This window comes from Equus caballus, chromosome 6 (assembly GCF_041296265.1).
Source record: "Equus caballus isolate H_3958 breed thoroughbred chromosome 6, TB-T2T, whole genome shotgun sequence".
NCBI classification, from domain to species: Eukaryota; Metazoa; Chordata; class Mammalia; order Perissodactyla; family Equidae; genus Equus; species Equus caballus.
The window spans coordinates 43,336,472-43,362,486 of record NC_091689.1 but is presented as its reverse complement, the minus strand read 5'-3'; the positions used below and the strand labels follow the sequence as shown (position 1 = coordinate 43,362,486).

The following is a 26,015-nucleotide window of genomic DNA, read 5'->3' as shown; positions in this document are numbered from 1 at the left end:
CTTGTTCTCACCAGCTGAGAAGCCTACATGTCTGGGCAAAGGATGATGGATACTCTGAGGATGGCCTGGGGCTGTCAGGATGGAACTCACCCTGGCCAGATTTTCACTCTGTCCACTGGGCAGACATGTACCTATGCACCATTCCCCCTACCCCACTCCCATCCCTCTCCTGGCTTCCCTTCTGAACACAAGAACGTGGAACTTATCCAGCCCTGCCTTCCTCCTCCAGGAAGCCTTCTCCAGCCAGGGAAGGGTCTGGTGATTTGGTAGGGACATGGGGAGAGAAGCACCCTCAACACACACCCCCGTCTCTGTGGGAGACCAGGGGGCTTTGCAGACGCCAAGGCCTCCGCTGGGGGAAGGGAGACAGAACATGGCAAGAACAAAGGGTCCAGAGGACATCTGGTCAGATGAGTATGGGCTGGCAGAAAGAATACCGAGGTGGGGCACCAATCTGGGGAGAACTGCTCATGGCCTTCACAGAGGGGACCCCCCTCCCTCCTACCCAAGCACTACAGAATGGAGCAGAAATGGGGAGCGGTAAGAAGGCTAGCACACGGCGGCAGGTGATCCATACGTGCTTGTTAACTAAGGCAGGAGGCTGTAACGGGGAGAACACTGGCCTGAGAACAAGGTGACCAGGTTTTAGTTGTACATCTGGCCTGGGGAGCTGTGTGAACTTGAAAAGGTCTCTTTGTCTCTTTGGTCCTCAGTTTCCTCATCCATGGAGTCAGGGGGTTGAACAAAAGCAGGATGGCAAATGGACTGCCTGAAGCACTATATCTACAAGGATTGAGGTGGGAAAGGACCTGTGATGGATTAGCAATGTCTTTTTTTGGGCAGAGGCCCATAGAGACATATGTGCTGTGTATTTGCAAAGTCAAGGGATTGTGTCTAAGTCCCTTCCATTCCAATGAGTTGATGACAGCATTGCAAGAGTGTGGAACTGAAGCTGGAGCTAGGAACACCTTGAGAGACCACCTCCAGTTAAACTCAAGACAATGGTGGCATGTGAAGGTTTGCCTCCTGGCCGTTTCTCTAGTTCCTTCGCCATGAACTCCAGAATGCTAAGCCTCATGAAGGACCCTGTTTAATGGAATGTCAGAATCCAGTGTGGTGTGTTCAGTTGCCACTTCCAACGCGGTATGTTCCATTGGGCTCTCTGAATCAGATCATGGTATACAGTAAGCTCGAACAGGAAACATCCCTGCAGTGGGAGTTCCCTCACAATATGTGTTAGAATCAGCCCACCCTCCTTTATAATAAGATGGTGTGTTCCGACAGGGAGTCGCTTCATAGCATGGCACGTCCCAGGGGGACCACCTTTAGCCCGTCAGGAAGAGCTGCTGCAGCTGAGGAGAGGAGAGGAGGCTGGCGTCCCACTGGGGGTCCCCAGGGACATTGAAAGGTTCTCAGCAGGACTGTGGTAGGGGACAGAGGCGAAGGCTGTCCATTGGAAGTTAGTGAGTGGCCCTGACCGAGGTTCCTGGCTCAGTAGCCACTCAGCTTCCAGCCACATCCTACAAGTGGGTCTCTTTCTCCCCAGATATCAGCCCCTCCTTCGTTGGGGAGGGCCTGCAGGCCTGGTCTGCGCCACCATCCAGATACAGGTGTTGCTGGGGTTTTGGCAGGCTGGGGTCAGGGGCGATGAGCTGTCTCAGGCGCTGTGGAGAGAAGAGGGGGTGAGTAGGTGGTATTGGGGAGAGAGGCAGACATGTGTCCTCGTGTCTGTGTCCCCAGGGGCCGGCAGAGCCAGGCACAGGGGGCGGCTCAGTCGAACACAGGTGAATAAACGACTGAATATCTTGAGAAGAGAGAAGAGGCAATGAGGTGGAGATTAAGTGTGTGAACTGCCTGGTCTCAGTTGCGGCTCTGCACCGACGACCTGTGCAGTCTTAGGCAACCCGCTTAGCCCTGCAGGCCTCATCTGTACACTGAGCAGGATGACAGTCACACCTCTGAGAGCAGGGCCTGGCCCAGGGTAAGTGATCAATAAGTGTCTTTGTTTGTTCTTCTTCTTATTATATGCTTAATAAGTATCTATTTTTTTCTTATTCTTGGTAGCACTACTGTTACTGTCATTATTGGTGTTATTGGTGCCATCTCCTCCTGCTCCTTCTTGGCTTGACTGCCAGTGTGATGACTGGAATCACAGCCACCTTCTCGTGACCATGAGGTCATGAGCATGATGATGAAAAGACAACATGCTCATGAGGGAAGTGCAAAAAGATAGGAAGAGGCTGGCTCTAAGGGCCTCTTTAAGCAGCTGAACCAAATGCCGGAAACCTCTGTCTCTGGTCTTCTTGACATGTAAGAAAAAAATAAGTCTATTTGCTTATTGCAGGTTGGGTTTTCTGTTACTTGTAGGCCAGATGGATTTCTACAGATGTAATGTCTTTGTGGGACACAAGCTATATCCCCTTCCAGGAAGGCATGTCCCAAACTCTAAACCGGGAGCCTTTTGCTTGTGGCTCCCCAGCCAGGGTGAAGAGAAGAAGCCAGGAGACTGTGCAATGAACCGTGATAACCGGTTATCGGTTTCCCGAGATCAAGGACTCTGGGCTCTATAAACTTCTGTGTCTGGGCCCATTTGTTTTCGTCTGTTCCTTGTTCCCCCTACCCTTTAACAGTTTACCCTTGGTTAACCTGCCCAGATGAGCTGCTGGAAGTTGGATTCTGAAGGTGTGGGAATCTAGGACTTTTGAACATTTCTGAAAATGAAACCACTGGACTGGTCTTCAAAGACCCTCTCTTTAAGGTTCCCTGGACTGAAGGGCTGCTGCCCACTCGGAGCCAGCCCCAGCCAGGGTGTCCACCCTGTCAGCACCCTCCTTTAATGCGTCACCTCCCCCAGCCCCGTACCTTCTTGAAGGAACCCTGAGTCTTCAGGAGGGTGATGATGATGAAGAGTGGGACGCAGACCATGGAGGAGAGAGCCAGGAACCAGCCAATGAAGTACCCCCAGAGAGGGTACACGTAGATGTTGTTGTATTTGAGGGGTGTGTACTTGCTCAAGGAGAAGAGGAAAGTGGCCTGGAAAGAGGGAGGGGGAGAAACAGATGAGATGGAGAGCACTGAAACCCTTTCCTCAGCTACTTAACTATCCAGTGACAGAGGACAAGGTAACTACACTGTGGTGCATCTATGAGGTGGGTAGTAAAAGCCATTGCAAATTATGAGCCAAGGCATCACTCACGTTGAAGACTGAGACAGGAGTGGATGTAAAGGAAGGAGGAGGGATGCAGGAGCCCCAAGCAGACAGACAGACAGACAGACCAACAACTGAGAAATCAGACAGATGGATGGAGGTGCAATGAGAAAGGCATGGAGCAGGAGCAGGAATAGATGACAGCGACGGTAAAGCAAAGAGCTGGATGAGATGGCCCACAAAAGAGGGCAGAGGAACCAACACAGAAGAGGGAATGGACCAGTCTCCCGAGGTAGACTGGACAGGCAGGGAAAGAGCCCCAGAGCTCAGGCTTCCTGTTCCTCATCTCCCCAAGTCTGCTGAAGGCAGGAAGGAAGAGCAGGGTAGCTGGGTGGGCACATACCAGGCAAAGTCCAGGGGTCAGGAAAAGCCAGGAGATCTTCACCAGGGGCCATGGCCGGTAGCCAATCATGTCCTCAACATTGTCATAGAAACGGTCGGCTCCTGCCCAGAACATTGGGGAAAGAGGGTGAGGACAGGAGGTGGGAACAGCTCGTGGGGATTTGGGACCTGGCTTTGTGCCCTTCCTCCCACCCTGTGCAGGGAGCCTGGATAGGGCACATAAACGAGGTGGGGCCCTGGCACACCAGCCACAGCACAGGGAGTGGGGAGAGAGAAGGGGCTGCTGCCAACAAGCTGGGGCCCTTGAGAGTCCCCTGACCTCCCTGTGCTTCCTCTTGTGTCCCTGTCTAGGGATGAACACCCCACCATGCTAACAACAGAGGAGGCAGGAGCCTAAAATGGGGCTCAGCAGCGGGACAAATGCTTGTTTATCTGTGTAGCAGAGACGAATTCAGTTTCAAGTCAAAAACAGCGAAACAGCCAGGGTGCCACTGTTCAAGCAGAGCATGCTAAACTCAATCCAGGGCCAGACAGCTATGGGAACGAACACCAGTCCAGAGGCCAGGTTCCAGGAACCCGTGTGCATCCGAGTAGAGCACGGGGAGAGGGCTAGTTCATGTGTGTGAGCACACTGACTGGTTTTGTCCCGTTTTGTTTAATGTCCTTAGGTTTCCACATCTGCTGTATCCTCTGATTGGTCAAGACACTGGAAGGCCCTCTGACCTCCCCTCACTGAAAAGTACCTTCCTACTGACCCCTGATGTGTGAAATGACCATTAAAGAGTCATTCCTGTGGCTCCTAAATTTCTCCCCAGTTAAAAACCAGATTCTAGCTCGGTAGGTGTGACATGTTAAGGCTTATCGCCATTTATACCTCACTGTGATTGAATTTATCAGATCCTGTCTGAGAACGAGCTTTGAAAAGCTGTAGGGGACTCAGGAAGACAGGACATGCTTGAGTGGGTAGGTAGGAGACGTTTCCAGGAAGAGGAAAGGACCCCAAATAGGAAGGCTTACGGTAGCAAAAATAAAAACTTTCCTACTCATGACTTGTCCTGAGGCCCTCCCATGTGGCACCCACTTACCCTCCCTGCCCTACGCCTCATGACAGTGGTGATGTGTTCCCCTAACCTGGTACAGTGAAGCCAGACGGACCTGGGGTGTGATGACGGCTCCTCACTAGCTGTGTGAGCTTAGGCAAGAGACCTAACCTCTCTGAGCCTCACTTTCCCTCTGTAAAGGGCTGTTGTGCCGATTGTGAGAAAGCAAGTGACACAACCAGCACAGTGCTTGGCACACAGTAGTGTGTTGGCTCAGTAACTGAAGGTTTCTCCCCTATTATAACAGGGACAATAACGGCGTGGGCACCACGGCATTCAGCACCACCGCTTAGCTAGCTCTGTTAGGGGGCCAGGGCTGTTGGTGGAAGTCAGTGGAAGGCAGAATTCAACCAATACAAGAAAGAAATGCATAACAGCCACAGTGGAAAAGCCCACCTCAAAAGCACAGCAATGAGCGTCCTGTCCATGCAAGTGTCCAGGCACAGTCTGGTGATAGCTTTGAAAGGGAATGTAGGAGTCTGTGGACGGTCAGACTAAATGGCCCTGAAGCTCCCTTCTGAGTAGGATGCCCACCGTGAAGGGCCTGGGGGCCTCTCTCTGTGCATTGTTATTTACACTCACTATTCAAGGAGATGGGGTTTGTCATTATCACAGCTCCACCTGCCGCGATGAGAAACTCTCGGGTTCCCAGCAGTGGATAAACTCCCCGGGTGAAAAGAACCAAGACAGCAATACAAAGACTTGTGGGAACAGGGACCAGCACACCCCATCTCATCCTGGGCAAATCTGCCCTTAGCTGGGCCCCAGCAGCACCTCCTCCCCACCCCCATTTCCCCACTGCCCCCACCCCACTCACCATACACCCAGCCGATGCAGATTACTTCAAACACTGCAAGGAAGAGCAGGCATGTGCCACTGCAAGCGTAATAATCAAACAGCTGGAAGATGTACATCCCGCCCTGCGGAGAAGGAAGGGGAGCTGGGCCTTGGCCAGTGGAGACAGGGCCACGTTCTGCCCAAAGGTAGAGGCCAACACCCATCGGGGTGCCAACCTGCCCAGCCCATGGGAAGTCATTCCTTGCATCTAAAAGGAGTTTGCCCTGCCTGGCCCTGCCTTCAGGCCCCTCTTTTAACATTAGGACAACAATCTCAGACGTCTGCAAGGACACAGGGAACGGGGGGACACACACTGTTTTGTCTGCCTGGCACCCCATCTTCTGGAAGTTGACACTACCTCACTCTAGGTGTGCTCCTCTCCCTGCTCCAGGCCTGCAGAAGAGTCACGGCCAGACACTGGCTGCGCTCTCTTTCCTCTGGGGCTGATCGGGTGGCAGAAGGGAAGTCTGAAGCTGCGCCAGCCTTCTTTAACATCAAGAGGGAAATCTGGCTAGGAATGAAGTTACTAGAGGAAAGGGGAGCCAGGAGATAGAGAGGAGCATTTATGACGATGTCATTAGAGCAACTGGATCCAGCCATGCCTGAAACCAAAATAGCTCTAGACTTTTCAGTTTCCTGACCCCAAAATTCCCCTTTCTGCTTAAGCCAGCTTGCATTTGGTTTCTGTTACCTGAAGCCAAAAGAGAACTAACGAATACAGGTATGTTCCACGGTGTGGTGCCTATAACCATGCTATGAGGGAGGAAGGGCTGGTGTCAACACCCCCATTTAGCAAATGAGGTAAGGGCTCTGAGAAGGGTCAGTGGTGTCCCCCATGGCTCCCTCACCCTGGAGCCCAGCCTGCAGGCCGCACGCCCCTGCTCACCTCGGTGACCAGGAAGAGCCCTATCAGGTAGCACGTGACAGAGATGGCGAGGATGAGGAGCTCTCGCCGCCCACTCTTCCGGAGCTGCCTGGGGAACATGTCCACGAAGGCCGTCACCAGGCACTCCATACAGACAAACTGTGGGCAGGAGGGAAGTCGGGGTGAGAGGGGCCACAGCCCTTGGACCATCTGTGGCACAGCCTCACACAGCAGTGCAAGGAAGGGTGCAACGGGCAGAAGTGGGGGTGCCCTGAGGTGAGGCCAGCCCTGCCCTTGGGCACATCTCCAAGAGGCTCCCAGCAGTGAGAGTTGGGGGGGAGATATGCTCTGTCCCCACGGCTCGGGCGCAGGGCTGGGCAGCTGGAGGGAGACTGGAGGGACGTTTGGGAGGGGTGTCCATGTTTGGGGAAGGGTCAGGCCCGGGGAAACAACGCAGGAAGCCCCCTCCCAGAAGAGGGTTTCAGGGCGGGGGTCACCCAACCAACCGCAAGGATAAGCCCTGGACAGTGGAGGGGGCCCAGAATGTACGGTCAGGGGAGAGGGGTTTGGGGGAAGGAAATGCAGGAGCTGGCAAGAGGGCCACCAGGTCAGGGAGGGGCTGCACGGGGGTGACGAACCTGACTGTCCAGCCCGAGGAAGATGAGCATGATGAAGAAAAGGCAGGACCACAGCTGGGACAAGGGCATCATAGTCACAGCCTTGGGGAATGCGATGAAGGCCAGACCAGGACCTGCCCACACACAGCACAATAGGGGAGTGCGCTCTCGCTGCCCTAGGGAAGAGCCCTGTCCGGAGGTGCGGTGTGTGGGTGTGCATGAGTGAGTGTACGTGTCTGGGACTGTTCAAGAGGTCAGGGTGATTCCGCCCATTATTTCGCTCTTCCTAGGTGCTGGGGAGCATGCTCTTCCTCCATCCATGCAAGTAACCCATCCATTCCCCTCTCCCTCCCCCCACCCCAGTTATGGAGGCCCCACCCTGTGCCAAGCATGCCCCCAGATGCTAAGAGGTCCACCACCCAGCTTCTGGAACACTGCCTTTCTGTAGGAGGGATCTGTGTGCTCTGACCCGCCTTCCCCGCAGGTCCCAGACAGCAAAGTAGCACCTACCTGACTCAGCCACTTCAGAAATGGGCACCCCCTGCTCTTGGGACATGAAGCCCAGGATGGAGAAGACCACAAACCCGGCTGCAAAGCTGGTGGCACTGTTTAGGAAGCAGAGGGCAATGCAGTCCCTGCGGGGCGGGGTGAAGACAGGCAAGACAGGAAGGAAAAGGGAGAAAGATCCATAGTGGAGGACAGATCAAACAACAGTAAGAGGGTAAAGAGAGGAGAAAAAGACAAAGATGAGGTGTCAGAAGGTGAGAGAGGGAAGGGAGGGAGAAAAGGGAGGAGAAAAGACATTCAGTCTGGGAGAGGAACTGCGATGTCAGTCTGACACAGCTTGTAACTCCCTGAAAACAAAGGAGGAAGGCCTGGGCGCCCTGACTGAGTCTCATCCAGGACCCCGCCCTCCTTGGACCACAGGTAGGCAGGGTCCTCAGAGGCCCCAGCCGCCGTCCCTACCTGTAGCAGTTGTTGTGGTACTTGTTGTAGCTGCCCAGGGCTGTCAGGCACCCCTGGCAGATGGCGAAGGAGAAGAAGATCTGGGTGCCGGCGTCCATCCACACCTACGTGAGACCCCAAGACAGTGGTGCAGGGAGAGCAGGAGGGAGCCTGCCAGGGCCTGGGGCCAGCTGATCAGAGACCCAACCCATTCCCCCACGGAGCTGGCCTGGCCCCTCGGGGGTTCCCTGAGAATCGTGTCCATCCCAGCTCTCCATTAACAGTCCTCGTCTGCTCACAGGCAGGGCCTACTTTTAATCTGGCTCTGTGAGCACTTAGTAAGCACCAAACACAGTGCGTAACTTGAATTTCTTAGGTGGAGTCCACACCCCACGGCTGTGGCCCAGAGCTGGCAGGCCTGCCTGCAGGGCGAGCCAAGAGGCACCTGCACTCACTCAACAAACAGACTGTGCAGCCCCGGTGGGGTGAAGGGGCTGCTCCATTCAAATATAAAGAAAAACCCACCAGGACTCTATGGAGGACAAGAGGAAATAGAAACGGCCAATAAACGTGGGGAAATGTCCAACCTCACAGTACTAAAAAAAGTTAAGTGAAAAACAAAATGATACTGTTTTGACCAATCAAGTTATCAAAGATGAAAATAAATTATGATTGAACCTCTTGCGGCCTGCAGAAAGAAGGGCCCCCTGACATGGGCAGTGGGAGCCTCCATCGCTCTAGGCTGGTACACGTCAAGAACCTTAAAACGTGCGCACTGTTGGCCTTAGTGACCCCATGTCTAACTGCAGTCAGGAAATAATCAGAGGTGTGGTCACTGATTTAAAGGCAAGGTGTTCATTGCAGCTGTATATACAATCATAAATTAGAAAAACACATGACCTAAATGTCCCAGAACAGAGGGAGACTTGAGTAAATGACGACACTGGCCCCAGGTGTGAGCACTCAGAGGGCGCGGGTCCTGGTCTGCTGGGCACACAGCCCATCACCAGCACAAGAGCTGGACTGGGCACTTACAGGTCCTCAGCACATTTGGTTGAATGAATGAATGAATGAATGGATTATGGAGGAAAATTATGCAAGGTTAAAAATGACATTTACAAATTAATAATATGGGAAATGCTTACAATATGACTAAAGTGAAAAAAAAGGTATTTGTCTCTATATAATTACCTCAACTACGTTAAAACACAGACACACACACACCACGTAGAAGAAAATGTCGGAAGGAAATGTACTAAAATGCTAACAGAGATTACAGCTGAGTGGTGGGATTACAAAAGATTTTTAGTTTCTTTTTCATATTTTCTTCCATATAATCTAATTTTTCTCTAGTGACATCTATTGCCTTTAAACCAAGAAAAGACCAATCAAAGATTTTCAGAAGTGCAGATCTGACTTAGGGTGGGAGACGTCTGGGGAGATGGTCCCCAGCACCGTACCCACCTGGGGGTCCTTGAGGCGAAACAAATCTGGCTTCAGGTAATAGATGATGCCCTCGTAGGCTCCGGGCAGGGTGACGCCGCGGACCAACAGGATGACCAGCATCAGGTAGGGAAAGGTGGCTGTGAAATACACCACCTGGAGGGGAAGCAGGCCAAGGTCACTCCCGGTGGGGACACAGCAGCCAGGAGGCGACAGGAGTTGCGGTGGTCCTCCTGTCACCCCTCCCCAGGCAGCACAGCCATGCCCAGCTCAGTGTCCAGCACGTTCTTAGAGACAGCTGAGTGGGGGCGAGCGCATGAAACTTCCCACACCTTCCTGGATGCATTCCAGTGGGTCTAGGCTCCGCGGCAGGGTGCGAGATGCACACCAGCAGGGCCAGGGGGAAGGAGGAAGGACAGGCAGGGGCACAGGTTTCCAGCCATAACATTTCAAAGACTCTTTAAATCCAGAATCTGGTCTCCCTTAACCCCTTATCCTGGCTGTTCTCCCCAGGACCCTGGCGAGGGTGGGATTCCCCTTCGCCACAGGGAGGAGGAGCAGATTTGTTCAGTGCTCTGTGGGGAAGTTTAAACTCTATTTTCCAGGCTTAAGGCTGGGGAAGCAGCAGTGGCCTGACCTCAGGAATCTGGAGATGCACAGAGGGGGCCCCATTCTGCCTTGACCAAGCTCAGCCCTCACCAGAGGCGGCGGCACTCTCTGTTCTATTCCTATTAACTGTTTTCATCATTACGATCACATTACCCTTACAACAATCTGGGAAGGGAGGCTGCTGCAGGAACAGGATAACGAGAGGAGTCGGGATCCTGTCTATTCCAGCCTCACAAAGCATGAAACATCAGTCTCAGATTCTCTGGGTTGGAATTAATGCTCAAGTCTGAACTCTCTCTAAGCATACAACAAGCCACTGTTGTCCGTTCTTAGCTACAACCCCTCCAAAGACTGGAGACTCACCACCTCAAAGACAGCTCTGTTTGCTGGTCCATACTAAACATTGTCTTGATGCGTTGTTAAATACAAAAAGCAAGTCACAAGAGTGTATGATCCTAATTGTGTAATATACACACTTAATAGACACTGATACACACATGCATACATAAAAAAGGAACCAGAAGGCTGCCCAGCAAGAAGTGGCCAGGATGAGCGGATCCAACCTGCCGTCATGCTGGTGCTCTGCACTGATGGCTGCGACGGAGTGCTTCCATGTTTCTTACCTTGCTCTCGACATTACTTACGTAAACAGGTCTTTTAAAGTCATATTGAAAAAGAAAGTCTTGGCTTATACTGAGCTGAAATCTACAGACTTCCCCTGTTCTCACTATGCCTCTCCCTTAAAGAATCTTTCTTTCAGTTCTCCAGAGAGACCCCTGGGAGTGTCCCTATGGACTCCGGGGGCCACAGAGAGCTTACCAAGAGCCAGAACACCTCACCTTGCCTGTGATCTTGACCCCCTTCCAGATGCAGAAGTAGCAGACGACCCAGGCAAGCAGGAGGCACAGGGCCAGCTCCCAGCGCAGGGCCCCCAGGTCGTGGATGCCCGAGGTGATGCCCAGGGTTCGTCTCCTGATGGATTGGGAAAAATTAATAACCAGCAGAAGGACTAGAGAGGACAACTTGCCTCTGTCATCAAGTCTCCTGATTTTAGAGCTGACTCCACAGATCTCATATTCCAGGCTTCCCCCACCCCTATCCCACTCCACCTGCCCCGTGGCATACCACGTTCCCACCTGTGGTCTGCATGCCCCTGGCTGTTAGAAGACCAAATCACGTAATCCCATAGGTATCTTTGTCTTTCTAACTCATCCAGCTTTCTCTGTTGTACAGAGAGAGAGAGAGAGGGAGAGAGAGAAAGTGAGTGAAGGTGGTGAGGAATGTATGAATGAGTATATGGAGAGTTGATATTTATATTTGCAAGTTGATGAGCAAGTATATGGGTATCAAATGGACAGGCTGAATGTGTGTTAGTATCTAAAGATGCATATGGGGGTGATTTAAATGTGTGTGTGTGAGAGTGTAGGTAGACAGGTGAGAGTGTTGGTGAATAAGTGTCGGTTTTAGGTAAGTGTGTAAGAAGGTGGACACGTGGGCATGGGTGGATGTAAGGATGTAAGTAGTCATGTGGGAGAGTGGATGTGTGAGCGTAGGTTTTGCCACTTTCTGTGGTATAAATACTCCCACCTTGGCCAATTTCAAGCTACCAACATGACATCACTGATCACAAAGTTGGGAAGAGATGTGCACAGTCAGTTCTCCTAAGCTGGTTCAGACTGTTTGCCAGACACCACTGGACATGTGTGGGTAGATGTGTAAGTGTAGGTGGGTGTGTGGGGTGCAGGGGGATGTGAGGGTGTAGGTAGGCATGTGTGGGAGTGCAAGTCGACATGGATAAAGTGTGAGTCTAGCTGGACACAGGCAGATTTGGGGTAAGGGTGTAGGTGGACAGTGTGGGTAGATGTGAGTGTTCCCTCATCTCTCAGCGATGTGTGGGGTGGGAGGATGGGAGGATGGTAAGTGCTAGAAAGCATGCACAGGGACGCTTAAACTTGCACCCCAAGTCCTAGGCCTCAGACATTTAGATTTCCTCTGCTTGGGGCCCCCTGGCACGTGGCATCCAGGCCCAGCACTTACTCCCAGAATTCCATGACAGGGGAGGTGAAGTTCTCAGAGGGGGTCTCTGTGCTGGCTCCCGAGTGGTTCAGAAAGTCCATGCAATGCTCTGTTGGGGACAAGGTGGGTGCGTATCAGCTAGGGATGAGACGGGGAGAGGTGCCCACACACCCTAGTCCCCTGAGCCTCTGGCCTTGCAGCCTGGCAGTCCCCCTCATTCCCAGTCCCAAAGCTTCCTTTGGAGCCCGTACCTTCCAGAGTGTCAGGAGTTGACTGCTCGGGTGGTCCATGGGACCAGCCCCCCGCCGCACGTACCCTGCATTACTCCTGTTCCAGTGACTCTGGTTGCCCCTCTGGCCACCCCGCCAACCTCTGACACAATCCAGACTTCAGATCCACTCAGCCCCACGTATGGACAGCACTCTCCTGACTCGCCCAGCCTGTCTCCACTCGATAGATAAACGGACTGAATCCCCGCGCCTGCCCTTCCCCGGCCTAGGACGCCACTCACACAGCAGGCTTTCTCCTTGCTTCAGCCCTCAACCAGCACTTCTCCCTCCGTCAGGATACAGTCACTGCACTGTGTCTTTCGCCCATCACCATCTGCAACTGTTTTGTTAATTTGCTTGTTTCTACCCCCAGGCTGTACGCTCAGCGAGGGCTGGGTCCACGCTGCTCTTGTTCACCCTTGACTCCTAGCACCCAGCACAGTGCTTGGCACACAGCAGGTGCACGATAGATATTTGTTAACTGAATGGATGAGGGAGTGGTGCTAAGCCCTTGCAGTTGCATGACACATTCACAGTCCCACTGGGTTCTCAGTTCTCCTAGTGGCTGATCTAAAGTCCCACAAAAGGCTCAGTGGCAGCACTGGCGCCAGAGCTCACTTAGCTTAGCTTTGAGGCAAGTCCCACCATGCGCTCCGTTACTGTTTGCCAATCACCAGCAACCACGAGACCAGCCCTAGGGAGAGGCCCCGTTCCAGGGGCTCAAACGACACATACCTGTGTTCCAGTTATGGGTACAAGTGGTCCAGGGCAGCTCGGAGGTAAAGGAGCTGAACAGGTAGAAGAGAGCCCAGGCAAGGATGACGATGTAGTAGATGTTCAAATAGGACTCGATGACCACAGATGCCGTACCAATGCCTTCGGAAGCACAGCAGGGGAGGGGTGGGAGCAACAAGAGAATCCAAGACATCAGCATTAGCCAACAAAAGTCACGTGGAAGCTGCCAGTTGTGGCTAGAAGGGTACTGGGCGCTATATAAAAAGAACCACCAGGGTTCATTTATTGGCATGAGAAGCCATTTACAGCATATTTTTAAATAAGAAAAGCAGGTTACACAACACTATCCTATTCACTCTCCCATTTTTATAACATATTTTTGAACGTACAGCTTTTTCTTTTTCACGGAGAAAACTCTGGAAGGATCGTCATCAGAAAGCTAACAAGTGGTTCTCCAGGTGATAGGGTTTCAGTTCACCTTTTAAAGTTTTTTTCTCTTTTTGCCTATCTGTATTTTGTAGCTTTTCCTATTACAATCATGCATTACTTGTGAGATGAAAAGCGGCAGGAAGAACAAAGGGAAAATTTGGCAAGAATCAGTCTCAAAATAGGAGCAAAGCCCAGAAGCCACCAGCAGGGACGAGCGCCGCGGTGGCTGTCCGAAGGCCGCGCCCGGACCCGCCGCGCCTGCAGGCTCCGCAGCCGAGCCCCCGGAGTCTGTCCCCCAGCCGGCCCCCCAGTCCTACCAAAGTGGGAGCTTTCCCTCGGTGATTTTGAAAGCAGCACGCTGCCAGGGCGGCTGGCGGTCCCGGGGTCTGAAAGCCAGCCCGGAGGAGTGGGGCCGGGACTCGGCCGGGTTAGGACCCGCCCGTTTGTCCTGCGTCCCCGAGGCCGTCCCGGGAAGTCGATGCCCAAGAACTATTAAACGAAGGACTGGTGGAGAGCCACCGGGTAGGACGTCGGAGGGCTGGTCCGAAAATCAGTGCTGACTGTCCACAAAGCACCCCCTGCGCCCGGCGAGCCCACCCGATGGTTCCTATCGCCGGGCGACCGAGGCAGGCGGGCTTTCCCGCGTGGGGACCGGCAGCCTCGGGCTAGGCCGCGGGAGGGCGGCGGCTGGGGCTGCTGAGGGCGGGAGGACCCCGGGGGGCGGCGGCGGGCGGGATGTTTAGAGCGCGCAGCCGCCCGCAGACCCCTTGCGCCGGGACGCGCTGGACTCTCAGTGGTCAGGTTTCCAGCCTTCTCAGGAGACAGCGTTTTCCCACCATGCCCACCTCTGTCCAACCTACTAAGTTTGGTGGCAACCCCAGATAGTCTAGTCTCTGGGGCTCCCTTGGGGACTAACGTGGGGGAGAAGAGCCCTCTCTCCATTTCAAATATGCAAGGAACCTCTCAGGGACAAGGAGACCCCTTGGGTTTCCCTCTGGCCTCCAGGGGACTGGCCCAATCAGTAAAGATGGAGTGGTGGAAGGACACCACAAACTGCTCACATTAGTGCCAACAGATCCCTAGAGAGAGGGGCGGGAGCTATCCCTAACACAATCCCTAACACAGGAAGGAACGCGGACTTCCGGCTCAGGGAGACCCGGGTCCAAATCCTTAGTGAGTGCCTCCTTTTTCTCATCTACAAAATGAGGTTAATAGAGTTATTACTGGAGGATTAGATGAGGAAATGCACGTAAAGTGCTTCCATGAGCCCTGACATATAGTAGGGCGCAAGAGATGCTAGACATCATCATCATTATCATCACTGTTATTATATACTTTGGAGCTATGTCTGGGACCATGCCATATACTCAGGAACATATTTTCCATGAAGCTGATAAAGATCAAGCTTCAGGGTTCCTCACTTGCAAGGGCCCTTTCCAAGGCTCTGTACCTAATTTTGCATTTGTAATTTTGTATTGTCTTTCTTGAGGAACACCTTCCTCCCCAGGATGTATAAGCTTTGGGCCCCACAAAGCCTGATTATACTTCCTCTGTCTCCTGCAACACTTAGCAAGGATGAGAGGGGATGAATGAAGGAGGCAGTGAACGGGAGGAAAAGGGGAGGGGCGAGGCGTGATGCTGGCCCGAGAGGAGGGCAGGAGGGGGACCGAGAACACTCACCCTGGAGAAGGGGACAGATCTTCCTCCAGGCCGTGACGCTGCCCTGGCTGGTATACTGGCCCAGTGCCACCTCCAAGAAGAACACTGGGATGCCGCAGGTGAAGAAGAAGATGAAGTAGGGGATGAAGAAGGCTCCTGCGGAGGAGAGGGAGGCAGAGGCTGAGGCTTCCAGCCCAGGGCCCCTCCCAGAGCTGTGCTCCAGCGCCCGCCCTGCCATCCTTCATCTCCCTCCTCACAGCCTAACGGTTCCCTCCTGTCTGCAAGCAGGGACAGGCGGAAATTTTCCAGTCTGAACCCTGCTCAGCTGAGGAAAGACCTTTGAGGGGAAATAAATGGAAATTTAGGTGGAAATCCTAATATATGCACTATTTATTTTCTCAGTGTGTTTCACAAATGTAGTCAACTTATTATTTTTGGAACAAAAACATGTGTTCTGTATATTTTGATATGCTTATTAAATTACTGTTTGTTACATTTTAGAGAAAAACAAACAAAAACACCTTGGAAAAATTATTTTCCCTCTAACAATTTTCAGAGGGTTTTTTCCCTCCACCAGGCTCTGATCTGAACCAGGCTCCCAGCAGAGGGGGCCATTCCTCACTCAGGGAGATCCTCAGGAGCTGGGCTCGCAGGTGCCATTGGATCAGGTACTGACTTACAGGCCCCAATGGGAGACCAGGCCTAAAAGACATCCAGCAAATCACATGCAAATGGAATGTGAAGATGCCCTGAGCCCACAGTGCCCACTGCAGTCACTAAGGCACACGCCTCACCTCAGACGCATATCCATGGGTGAAGGAATTATTGTCTAGTGCATAGTAATAACCCTGACACATACTTTGTGCTTACTGTGCATAAGGCACTCATCTAAATGCCTCACTAATGTCAGAAACCTCACAAAACAACTGCCCATGGGGGAGGTACTGTTGTTACCCCCATTTTACAGATGTGAACACTGAGGACAGTTTGACGATTCAAAAGCTGAGGCAGAGGGGAGGAAACTGAGGCACAAACCAGGTGGTCTGATCCTGAGTCTGTGCCCTTAACCACTATATTATAATGCCTCTCAAATAATCCATATTACTTTGTAGAAAAAGTAGAAAGTACAAAGGGAAAGAAAGGAAAAAGCATTTCATAGTCTTCTAATTCTCTTAACACACATTTTTTTTTTTTTGCAAAAATGAGAACCTACTATATATTACTTATAAGCATTTTAAAATATGCATCATGAATCTCTTTTCATGTCAAATACATATCTCCATCATCATGCTGGTGGCGGTAGAGTCCTACGCCCCCCGTAGGCAGCTATCCTAGTCTAAGTCACAGTACTGTCACTGGCCTTCATGGTTGTCTCATTACACACTGCTGGGATGGGGACTGTGCCCACATCCTTGTGCACTTGTCTAATTTGCTCGTTAGTATAAATTTTCAGGGGAGGAATTGCTGGGTAGGAAGTTATGTATGTTTTTGTGTGTGCATGTGGTAAGATACACATAACATATAGGGAGCCACAGCAAGCCAGTACCTCTCCACCAAGTCCTGAAGTCCTTTTAAACTCTGTATTGCCTTTACATCCTGACTAATGCTAGAGTGTTAGTCAACCTAGGGCCAACAGCACCGCTGACCCTGGCTTCGGTGGCTTGGATGGTTGCAGGGGCTAGGCTGAGGGACAGTGTTCAGGAGAAAAGATGTGGCTGGGGGACTCTCCCAGAGGACATGTTATGGGAAGCTTGTGGGGGCACATGACCCATAGGCTCCTTCCCACGGGCTGTGTGGAGGTGGTCCCTCTGATACAGCAGATGGCTTCAGTTCTATTCTTGGAATGTCGATGTCAGCCCCACGGAAGCTGGGGTGCCCTCAGGAGGCCTGGACCCCAGGACTCAGGCCGAGTCCACCCTGAAAGGGCAGTGCTTGGCCTGGGGCACTGGGAGCAGTGGGCGGTGGGTGGTTCTGGACCAATCAGAGGGCAGCCTCCATCCTTGGCCTTCTCCCTGGGTTTCCAGCACGCTATCACTGCAAACACCCTCCCTCAAATGAACTTCTCAGAACCCTCGCTTTGGGAGGGTGACCCAGCCCACGATTCTCTTGGTGTGTGCCCAGGCTGTGGGCACAAGCAGCCTGGTGCTGCCCCACAGGGATCTGTGGAGGCAGGGCGACTTGAGGCTTGTTTAACCTCCCTCCCTCGGCTCCAAGGCATGCCTTGCTACCCCTGCCCAGTGCTCCTTCCTGAGACGCTGACAGTCTGGAAACTCAGAATTTCACGAAGTTCTCTTTCGGAGGGTACCATATCTTAAGGATAATCTAGTTTAGTGGCTCCCTGCTTTTTCGTAACCAAAGATGTTATTAGACCATTATTACATTATTATTATTTTTCATCCCTTTTGAATGATTTTTCTCTATAGAACTGTGTTTAGTCACTAACAATTAATTTATCTGCATGTATTAATAAAAACCATATTTAACTGCCAACCAGGGCTTATTTATGGTCAGCTTGAGATAAACCCTATTGCCACAATGAATTAGTACAATCTTAGCCTAGAGTGAAAAATGGACATTTGGGTTAAACTGTGAAGTCGTGTTCCTACATAAATCCATTGTTAAGTTGTCTGAAATAAGGAAACTAATTCCTAGACCTTCATTACTTCCTCCTTAGACCCCCAGAGACCAGGGACCCCGGATTGGGACCCCTGACCTTGTGTAGCCCCTCATGTTAAAGATGACGGAAGAAGAGAGAGGAATGGCACCATGTCTTTCCCAATAGTTAGGTTGGGACAGAGCTAAAGTAAGAACGCAAGTCACAGAGAGGACACAGTAAATGTGATGCCACCTACTCTGGTCCTGCCATTTCACAGATGGCCCAGGCTCAGCCCAGTGTCATTGCATGCTGTCACAGGTACTGGTCTCTCCACCCCAGCCCATGCCAGTACAGAGGCTACAGCCATAGCCACTGGGCAGGGCAGAGGCAGGGAGAGCATCAGAACCCCAAGCCCTGTTTCCTGGGCCCTCGTTCTCCCTCCTTTTAGATGATGGGGCCAGATGCTTACGGAGGGGGAGCCCCTGGCTCCCAGGGCCTGCTGCTACCAACTAGCTCTGTGGTCTTGGGCAAGTTGCTGAACTCTCTGAGCTCCCGCATCCTCCCCTGTGAGAGGAGAGCTCAGACTGGGTCATCTTTAGCTCAAGCTCTAACATCCTATATGTCCAAGAAACTGTGGCCCAGGACAAAGAAATAAGCTACCACTCCTACCACTTCTTCCTGCCTCCCCTAATCTCAAGCCCAGCACTAGTCCCCCACTCCCAGTCTGGGCTCCATAGTCCTGACCCACCCAGGAAATCCCATTTCTGTTTTCTTTGGAGTCATCACTTCAAGCAGCTTGCAATGATAACTCTAAGTTTTAAGTCGCAGAGCAAGATACATGGCAGATGCTTAATAAATGTTTGTCAAATTAAATATAAATAGCATTTAGAAGGATTTTCTGGGGCCAGCCCGGTGGCGCAGTGGTTAAGTTCGCATGTTCCGCTTCTCGGTGGCCCAGGGTTTCCCAGTTCGGATGCCAGGTGCGGACATGGCACCGCTTGGCATGCCATGCTGTGGTAGGCGTCCCACATATAAAGTAGAGGAAGATGGGCACGGATGTTAGCTCAGGGCCAGGCTTCCTCAGCAAAAAGAAGAGGACTGGTAGTAGTTAGCTCAGGGCTAATCTTCCTCAAAAAAAAAAAGAAGGATTTTCCAAACAATGGTTATCTTTAAATGGGAATGTTTCTTTTTCTTACCTTTCTAGAATGTTTCTAATATTCACAACATATCATTTCCACAAAAAGATAAAGGTATTTTCAAAAGGCAAAAATGAATCTGGCTTTCACAAATAAATGCACATAAATGAATTATTCCATTTATGTGAAATATTTCATGTAGGTAAACCCAAGGCCACAGAAGGCAGATTAGTGGTTGCCAAGAGCTGGCAGGAAGAGGGAAGGGGGAGCGACGGCTAATGGGTACAGGGCTTCTTTGGGGAATGATGCGAATGTTCTAAATCAACTGTGGTGATGGTTGCACAATTCTATGAATATACTAAAAAGCATTTCATTGTACATTTAAAAAGATGAATCAGGGGGCCGGCCTGGTGGCGCAGTGGTTAAGTTCTCACGTTCTGCTTCTCGGCGGCCCGGGGTTCACTGGTTTGGATCCTGGGTGCAGACACAGCACTGCTTGGCAAGCCATGCTGTGGTAGGCGTCCCACATATAAAGTAGAGGAAGATGGGCATGGATGTTAGCTCAGGGCCAGGCTTCCTCAGCAAAAAGAGGGGGATTGGCAGTAGTTAGCTCGGGGCTAATCTTCCTCAAAAAAAAAAAAATATGAATTGGGCCCCTCCCCACCATGGCTCTGCTCATTTTTACTACCAGTGCTGAAAAGTAATAAAATTATGTTTTTTAGTTTAAAAAAACCACAGATAAGATAATATTGTTTCTCGGATCAAAACTCTTCAGTGGCTCCAATCTCACTCGGAGCAGAGCCTACAAGATCTGAGCCCTCTTACCTCTCTGACCTCCTCTCCTAGTCTTCCCCCATCTGCCACCCCCCTCTCTGCTGTTCCTCAAACGTGCCAGTTGCACTTTCCCCCCAGGACCTTTGCACTTGCCCTTCGCTCTTTTTGGAATGTGCTTCACCTGAAGTCTTTGCTCACATGTCACCTCCTCAACAAAACCTTTCCTGGTTACCTTATTTCGCAATCCACTCCCCACCCTGTGACCTGGCATTCCCCAGCCCTCTTCCCTGGTCTGCTTCTTGCCATTCCGCTCACCACCGTCTCACACACCACATGTTTTGTCCGTAATCTTCTACCCTTCACTAGACTATCACACACCAGGAATATGTTCTGTTTTGCATCTAGAACAGTGCGTGGCACATGGTAGGCCCACAATATTAGTTGAATGAATAAATGACCTCTATCAACAGCTGACATTGTGTAGAGTAATGAAGGAGCTTATCAAAAACTTGGATTCCTCGGTCCTGCCCTTTGCCTCATTTAATCTTCACAGTAGCCCTGTGGGGTGTCATCCCATTTCACAGAGGGGGACACTGAGGCTCATGGTGGAGCTAGAACTCAAGCTCAAGTCCTCCCACTCCATTCCAGCCTCCTTCCATTTTACCCGTTGCCCAGCCAGGAGGCGTCCAGGCAGGCGCAGCCCGGCTGTCAGGGCACAGCACTCCCCATCACGCCTACCTCCAAGTGAACTCACCACCTCCATTTTTGTAGCAGAGATAGGGGAACCTCCAGACATTGCCCAGCCCAATGATCTCCCCGGCCACTGACAGCACAAACTCCATCTTGTTGGTCCACTGGCCCCGATCCTTCACCTGGTCTCCACCTTCCTGGTCCAGCTTCTCTCCCTCCTCAGGGACCCAGAAGACCACAGGAGGCCCATCCTTGTGGACTGCCACTTTGCTCTCCATAGCCATGCAATGGGTTGGGAGTCCACAGAGCTGGGAGTGGGGCAGGAAGGTGAGAAGGCACGGCCTGGTGGGAGGAGAAGGAGTGAGCTGTACAACCCCAACACACGCTCCCCCATCTCTGCGCTCCGTGTCCTAATCTTTTATATTGCTGGAATATTGCTTTAATAGTTAATATTGTTGGAATATTGTTTAAGGTTGTCGGACTATTGATTTTCTTCCCAAACTCTCAGGGACGTTTACACCTAAAGTTACACTTTGCTCTTATGACTCTAGGAACAAATACGGAGCAAATCTTATTTGCCCATTTTACAGATGGGAAAACCCAGGCCTTGACAGATGAAGTGACTTGCCTAAAACCGTTCAGGAGTAGGCTGGGATTAAAACTCAGGCCTGGGGTCTTTTATTCCAAGTCCCTTTTGCTCTTTATAGTCAGCCACCAACCCCATTGGCCCATCTGCCCCCGCTCCTCAGCGTCCAGCGAGTGGCACCAGCCCAGGCTCTGGCCTCCAGGCCAGAAGGGATCAAAGACTGCCAGGGATGACAGGGGGCCAAGGGCAGGTGTGGTGAAGGTGACCGCATGGTCTTCCCCTGGCCAATTGTGTGCTCATCTCTGTGCCAAGGTGATTGATCAACCAGGGTAAACATGGGAGCCAACTAACTCTGGGCATCTGATTGGGAGGAGAGAGGAGAAAGCAAGGCCTCTGAACAAGGCCGATGAAGACCGGGATTGGTGCCAGGGCCAAGTGTAGGGCTCCAAGGGAACTCTGGTTCTTTTTCTCCAGGCCATCCCTCTGTCTGAGAACAGGCTGGGGGCCTGGTGGCAGAAGGGGTGACTAGAGTGATCCTTACTTGGGTGGTAGTAATCTCCAGATCAGAGTGGGTCCCTCAAGGGAGACCCAGAAGTGGCTGCCTGACGTCACCGGTCGTTGCCCTTCCCAACTCCCTGTCCTCCTAAAGAGCCCAAAGGTCCCGGGATTTCCAGAAAAATGATGTGGGCCACTCACAGGTTTACTGTGTCCCTCTCATTGCAGCATCGTGGTGCTGCCTCCAGAATTCTTGTTTGCCCTTCCCTCCCCACACACAATCACCCTGAGGCCACCTCGCCCGTGCTTCCAGTGAGCTGCCAGGACGAGGCGCCCAGGCTGCAGGGGGAAGCGCCCCACTGCCCCTTGCCTCCAAGGAATGTTGGGGAATCAAAGCGACCTGGAGCTACCCACTGTTCCACGCTGCTTCGAGGCTCTGGAGAAACACAAGGATTCTTTTTATTGAAAGAAGAGTCTGTGTTGATTTGTTGGTCCTTCTAACCAGGCAGCAGCCCAAGTCCCAGTCCGTCAGAAAAGCACAGCAGGAGCCACTCGAGGTTGTGGAAAGTTTTGAAGGTGACTCGGAGGGTGCAGGTCACCCCAGGAATGGGAAAGCACATCGGGGTGAGATTCTGGTACTGGGAGCTCCTCAGAGGTTCCACTGTAAGCTCAGCCCAGGAGGGAAGATGAGGAGAGAGGTACCCAGTGGAGTCAAAGGCCTTCAGCCTCTGATCTAAGGGAGGAGGAGGGGAAGCAGGGAAAAGAGCTCCAGGTTCAGAGTGAGCGGCCAGGCCCCAGGGGGGCTTTGAGAACCAGAGCCTCAGGTTGGAAGAACAGGGCAGACTGGTTTCCAGGGAAAAGTTCCTGATACCTAAACCAACTGTGTATCTTCTACAGAACTGGGGCCGCCACCCTGAGGAACGACCCCCGAATCGTTATCAAACAAATGAATGAATGAGCTCAAAACATTGATGAAAAGCACCAGACAGGAAACCCAGGTTCCAGTCCAGATTTAGCTAATAATAACAATAACAGTCAACATTTGAGTAAGCAAAGTACTAAAAACATGCACCTCTTTATATACATTGTTAAAGTTCACCTTCATAAAAATCTCTGAAGTAGGTATTACTATTAACTCCATTTTATAAGGGAGGAAATGAAGCACAGAGAGATTAAGGAACAGGAACTGACGCCCAGCAGGTGCTCAGTAAAACCATTTTTTAATGGTTAGAATAAACTTACCAATACAATAAGTGGTGGAGCTGAGTCTCTAACTTCCTGGGTGACCTTAGGCAAATCACACCTCCGCTCTGGGCTTTAAGTACCCCTGGAAGACAGAATGACCTCTGCTCAACATGTGTGTTAGGAGGCTGGGCGATAAAAAATGAGGTCCGTAAGAGACAAGGAGAGATTATTGCCTCTGCTTGCCAAACCATAGGGGAGCTCAGCTCAGGGCAAGCTCAAGCCCAAGGGTCACCAAGGGGGCAGTCAGGAGACAAGCCTTCCTGTTCCCAGACCAGAGGCTGCTATTTCAGGGCCAACATGTCCTCAGCAGTTCGAGGAGGGGAGACCTGGTGGGGAAAAGGAGTAAATGAAGGGAAAACCAGAGGAGAGCATGGGATGGGGAAGCAGATCTTAGAGCCCAGCTTGGGCACAGGATTTGGGTTATATCGGGGATGGGGGAGGAAAGAGAAGAGAACATGAACTGATAAACGGACACTGATGTGACACGTTTAAAAAAAAGACTATTGGGAGGAGGATAATTTATGGATAAGAATGAAAAACTGGAATGGCAGAATGAAAGCATAAGCATGTGAAAAGGAAAGCTGGCCCAAGCCATGGCAAGTCAAGGGGAAACAGGCTCAAACTGCAGGAAGCGGGACTCAATTAGACTCAGGGAAGAAATGTCCAGGAGTACAAGCTGTACAGAGCTCTCCTTTTGGGGTTACTTTTAAAAGCCAAAAAACAGTACACCCCACCCTCCTGCCACCCTCACCGGCCCTGTCTGTGCCCTGCTGCCCCAGCCCATTTGCTAGGAATAGCCATACAACAGTGTTATCCACAGTCACAATGACTTCTGAGATGTCTCCCTTTCCCAACGGTCTACCCCAGCTTGGTCACCTCTTCAGCCCCTAACATCACCTCCCCAGGTGCCCACCTGCTTTGCTGAGCTGCGGCACGGTATGGAGGCACAGAGTGGACCTCACCATATGTCCATGCCCTCCTGAAGCAAAGATACCTACACCCACACTGGGCTCAGTGCTGCCCATCGAGGAAATCTTCAAGAGGCGAGAAGGTCCAAAATTAACTTTGCTCTTAGAAACTGGGCATGTGGCCAGAGGCCTCGCCAGGGTCTAGCAGAGGAGCAGACAAGTGTAGAAGTGCTGCTCCCACATGCTGCTGGGACCCCAGCTCAGTCCCATTGCACCCCCAAATCCAGCACAGGAGTGGCCCAGCCCCTGCTCCAGCCAACCCCCACATACCAGTTCTCATTCCTGTACACACACTGGTGCCATTCCCGTCACGTCCATTTGCACACACATACCTGTGTGCATGGCACCAAAACCTGACTCCTGTCCAGTCCTTCACAACCCATGGGCTGCTGGGCTCAGCTGGCAGCTGCCTGCACCTTCCGTCGGCTCCCTCATTGCCTGCCTTGGGCCCCACCACCCCTGAGGAGGGGCAGCTCCCTTCTTCTGGGAGACGCTTGGCCCCCAGCCCACCACGCTCGACTGGTAGAGGGAGGACTGGAGCCCCTCACCTGCAATCACTAAACGCAGGTCACAGGCCTTCAGGAATGCCCTGAGGTTTCTCCCGTCCTCTCTTCCTTCCCACCTCACTGGGCACTGTCTGTTTCCCCCTCCCTTTCAGGCAGGTAATCACCGCCTCTTTCACCCTCTCCCTGTGGCCAGCCCCCCGTCTATGGACTTTCCTGCTTTCCAGGCTTGTCCCTGAGCAACTCAGATGCTGTGGAGGGTGAGGGAGAAGCTGGGGTGACACCCCTGTCCTAAGATTCCCAAACATCAGGCTTTCCTCAGGTCCCAGTTTATTGCTCCACAGACACACACAGTTCTTGACACAGTCTTGCCTCGCAGGCCTCAGCCCTCCACCCCTCTGAGGCAGCTCTCAGACTGCGAGGACAGATCCAGCCCTCCCCTTCCGGCTCACCTCAGTCCCCGAGCCTGGCTCCTGTGATCCACTCAGCTCCGCGCTCAGATGCCCAGGACAGTCCCAGAGAGGCTGCTTAGGAGAAAGCCAAGAGAGATGGGACCTGAAAGGGAAACTGTCCTCCACCTTCACTCTTTCTCCTGTTCGTTCCAGCTCAGAATCCCATCTGAGTCATTGGTGCCATTGTCCAGGGACTCCCAGGCAGAAAGCAACTCTGTGTGTGTGCGTGCGTGTGTGTGCGTGCACCAATGTATTGGGCAGTGAAGGAGCAGAGAAACACCACAAGCAGCAGGAGGGACTGAAGCCAAAAGTCTGTGAACCAGGATTACAACATCTAACCTCAGGAAGTCAAGTCCTCTGTTCCCAGTCCCCCTCCCCCACCCCACTCCCACTGCTCACCCCTCCCTCAGGATCAGTGCTCGCCCAGTGGCCGCTGACCCAAGACCACCCTCTTGGGCTCAGAGACACATCTAACTGCATCTCTCCCCATTTTGCTCCTTGGCCCTCGCCCTCCCCCTTCTCACCTTGCCCCCTCCCAGTACAAGCTCCTTGTGAGGGAAGAGGGATGAGGATGTTCAGGGCAGGAGACAGAGCAGCAGGACGGGAGCCACCACCTCCCAGGCTGGACACCGAGCACCTCAGGAGGGGAGCTGGCCTCGCTGACGAGGGCACAGCAGGAGGGTGAATCATGCCCTGGAGTTTTCCACTAAGTACCTGCCCTCTGTGGTTTCAAGGCAAGGCTCTGAACTTCACAACCACTGCCCTTTTCCTCGGGATTTTCCTAGAGAAGGTGCCCAGAGCGTACCTCAAGGAGCATAATCTAGAAAGGACGCAGGTTTGCAGTCAAGCAGACCTGGCTCTGGACCTGTCCTCTGTCATTTCCCAGTCACATCAGCAAGACAAGGATCTGAGCCTGTTCCCGATCTGTAAAGGGAATGTCTGCTCCCGATCCCTACTCTGCAGGGTTGCGAGAGGGCTAAAGACAGTATGGTCAATCGCTTAGGATATCATCGGTGCTTAAGGGATTTGTTGGTGTTCGTTGTGGGTGCCCTGGGAGCGGGGACTGGGATGGTGGAGTGTCTGGTCCCAGGTAGCAATAATAATGCTCTAGCGACCGCTCAGCACTCAGGCCCATAGCTGGGACTTGTCTGGTTGCCTGGCATTGCCGGGCAATTCATCAGTGTTGAATTGGTATTTGTTGAGCAAAGGTGTGTGTCCCACACTAGTGTCCGGCGAGCGTCTCCAGAACAGGGTCCTCATCACTGTTCCTGAGTGTGTCCTCGTGGTGCCATGCCGGGCACAGGACTGTCCCACAGCCTTCATTCAGAATAGCCAGTGCTTCCTTCAAGACAACAGAGATGCTTCTTTAGCCCCAGGGGCTGTGGAGGGAGGGGAAGTTGTGGGGAGAAAGGGAAATTTCCATTTGCATGTGCTTCCCCTTCGTGTTTTAGGACTTCCCCGAAGGGCTGGGTGTGAAGTGAGAATCTCAGTCTGTA

General features: G+C 52.3%; 1 protein-coding gene across 5 annotated transcripts; it reads right to left on the bottom strand.

Moving 5' to 3' along the window:
- Positions 1 to 1,074: 1,074 nt before the first annotated feature.
- Positions 1,075 to 25,202, bottom strand: SLC6A12 (solute carrier family 6 member 12). Of its 5 annotated transcripts, XM_070270850.1 has the most exons (17): positions 25,044 to 25,202; positions 24,520 to 24,591; positions 22,594 to 22,678; positions 20,335 to 20,612; positions 15,096 to 15,230; positions 12,987 to 13,127; positions 12,004 to 12,091; positions 10,806 to 10,938; positions 9,379 to 9,513; positions 7,936 to 8,039; positions 7,480 to 7,604; positions 6,991 to 7,103; positions 6,374 to 6,511; positions 5,468 to 5,570; positions 3,552 to 3,652; positions 2,863 to 3,033; positions 1,075 to 1,664 (listed from the first exon to the last, which is right to left on the bottom strand). In XM_070270850.1, exons 4-17 carry the CDS (start codon positions 20,552 to 20,554, stop codon positions 1,521 to 1,523), a joined length of 1,851 nt encoding a protein of 616 aa, XP_070126951.1. In that variant the 5' UTR covers positions 20,555 to 20,612; positions 22,594 to 22,678; positions 24,520 to 24,591; positions 25,044 to 25,202; the 3' UTR covers positions 1,075 to 1,520. The 5 variants fall into 5 exon arrangements, with proteins under 5 accessions (XP_070126951.1, XP_023498743.1, XP_070126948.1 ...); XM_023642975.2 differs by lacking the exon at positions 25,044 to 25,202 and having other exon boundaries at positions 24,520 to 24,846; XM_070270847.1 differs by lacking the exons at positions 24,520 to 24,591; positions 25,044 to 25,202 and adding an exon at positions 23,510 to 24,483.
- Between the last annotated feature and the right edge of the window lie 813 nt (positions 25,203 to 26,015).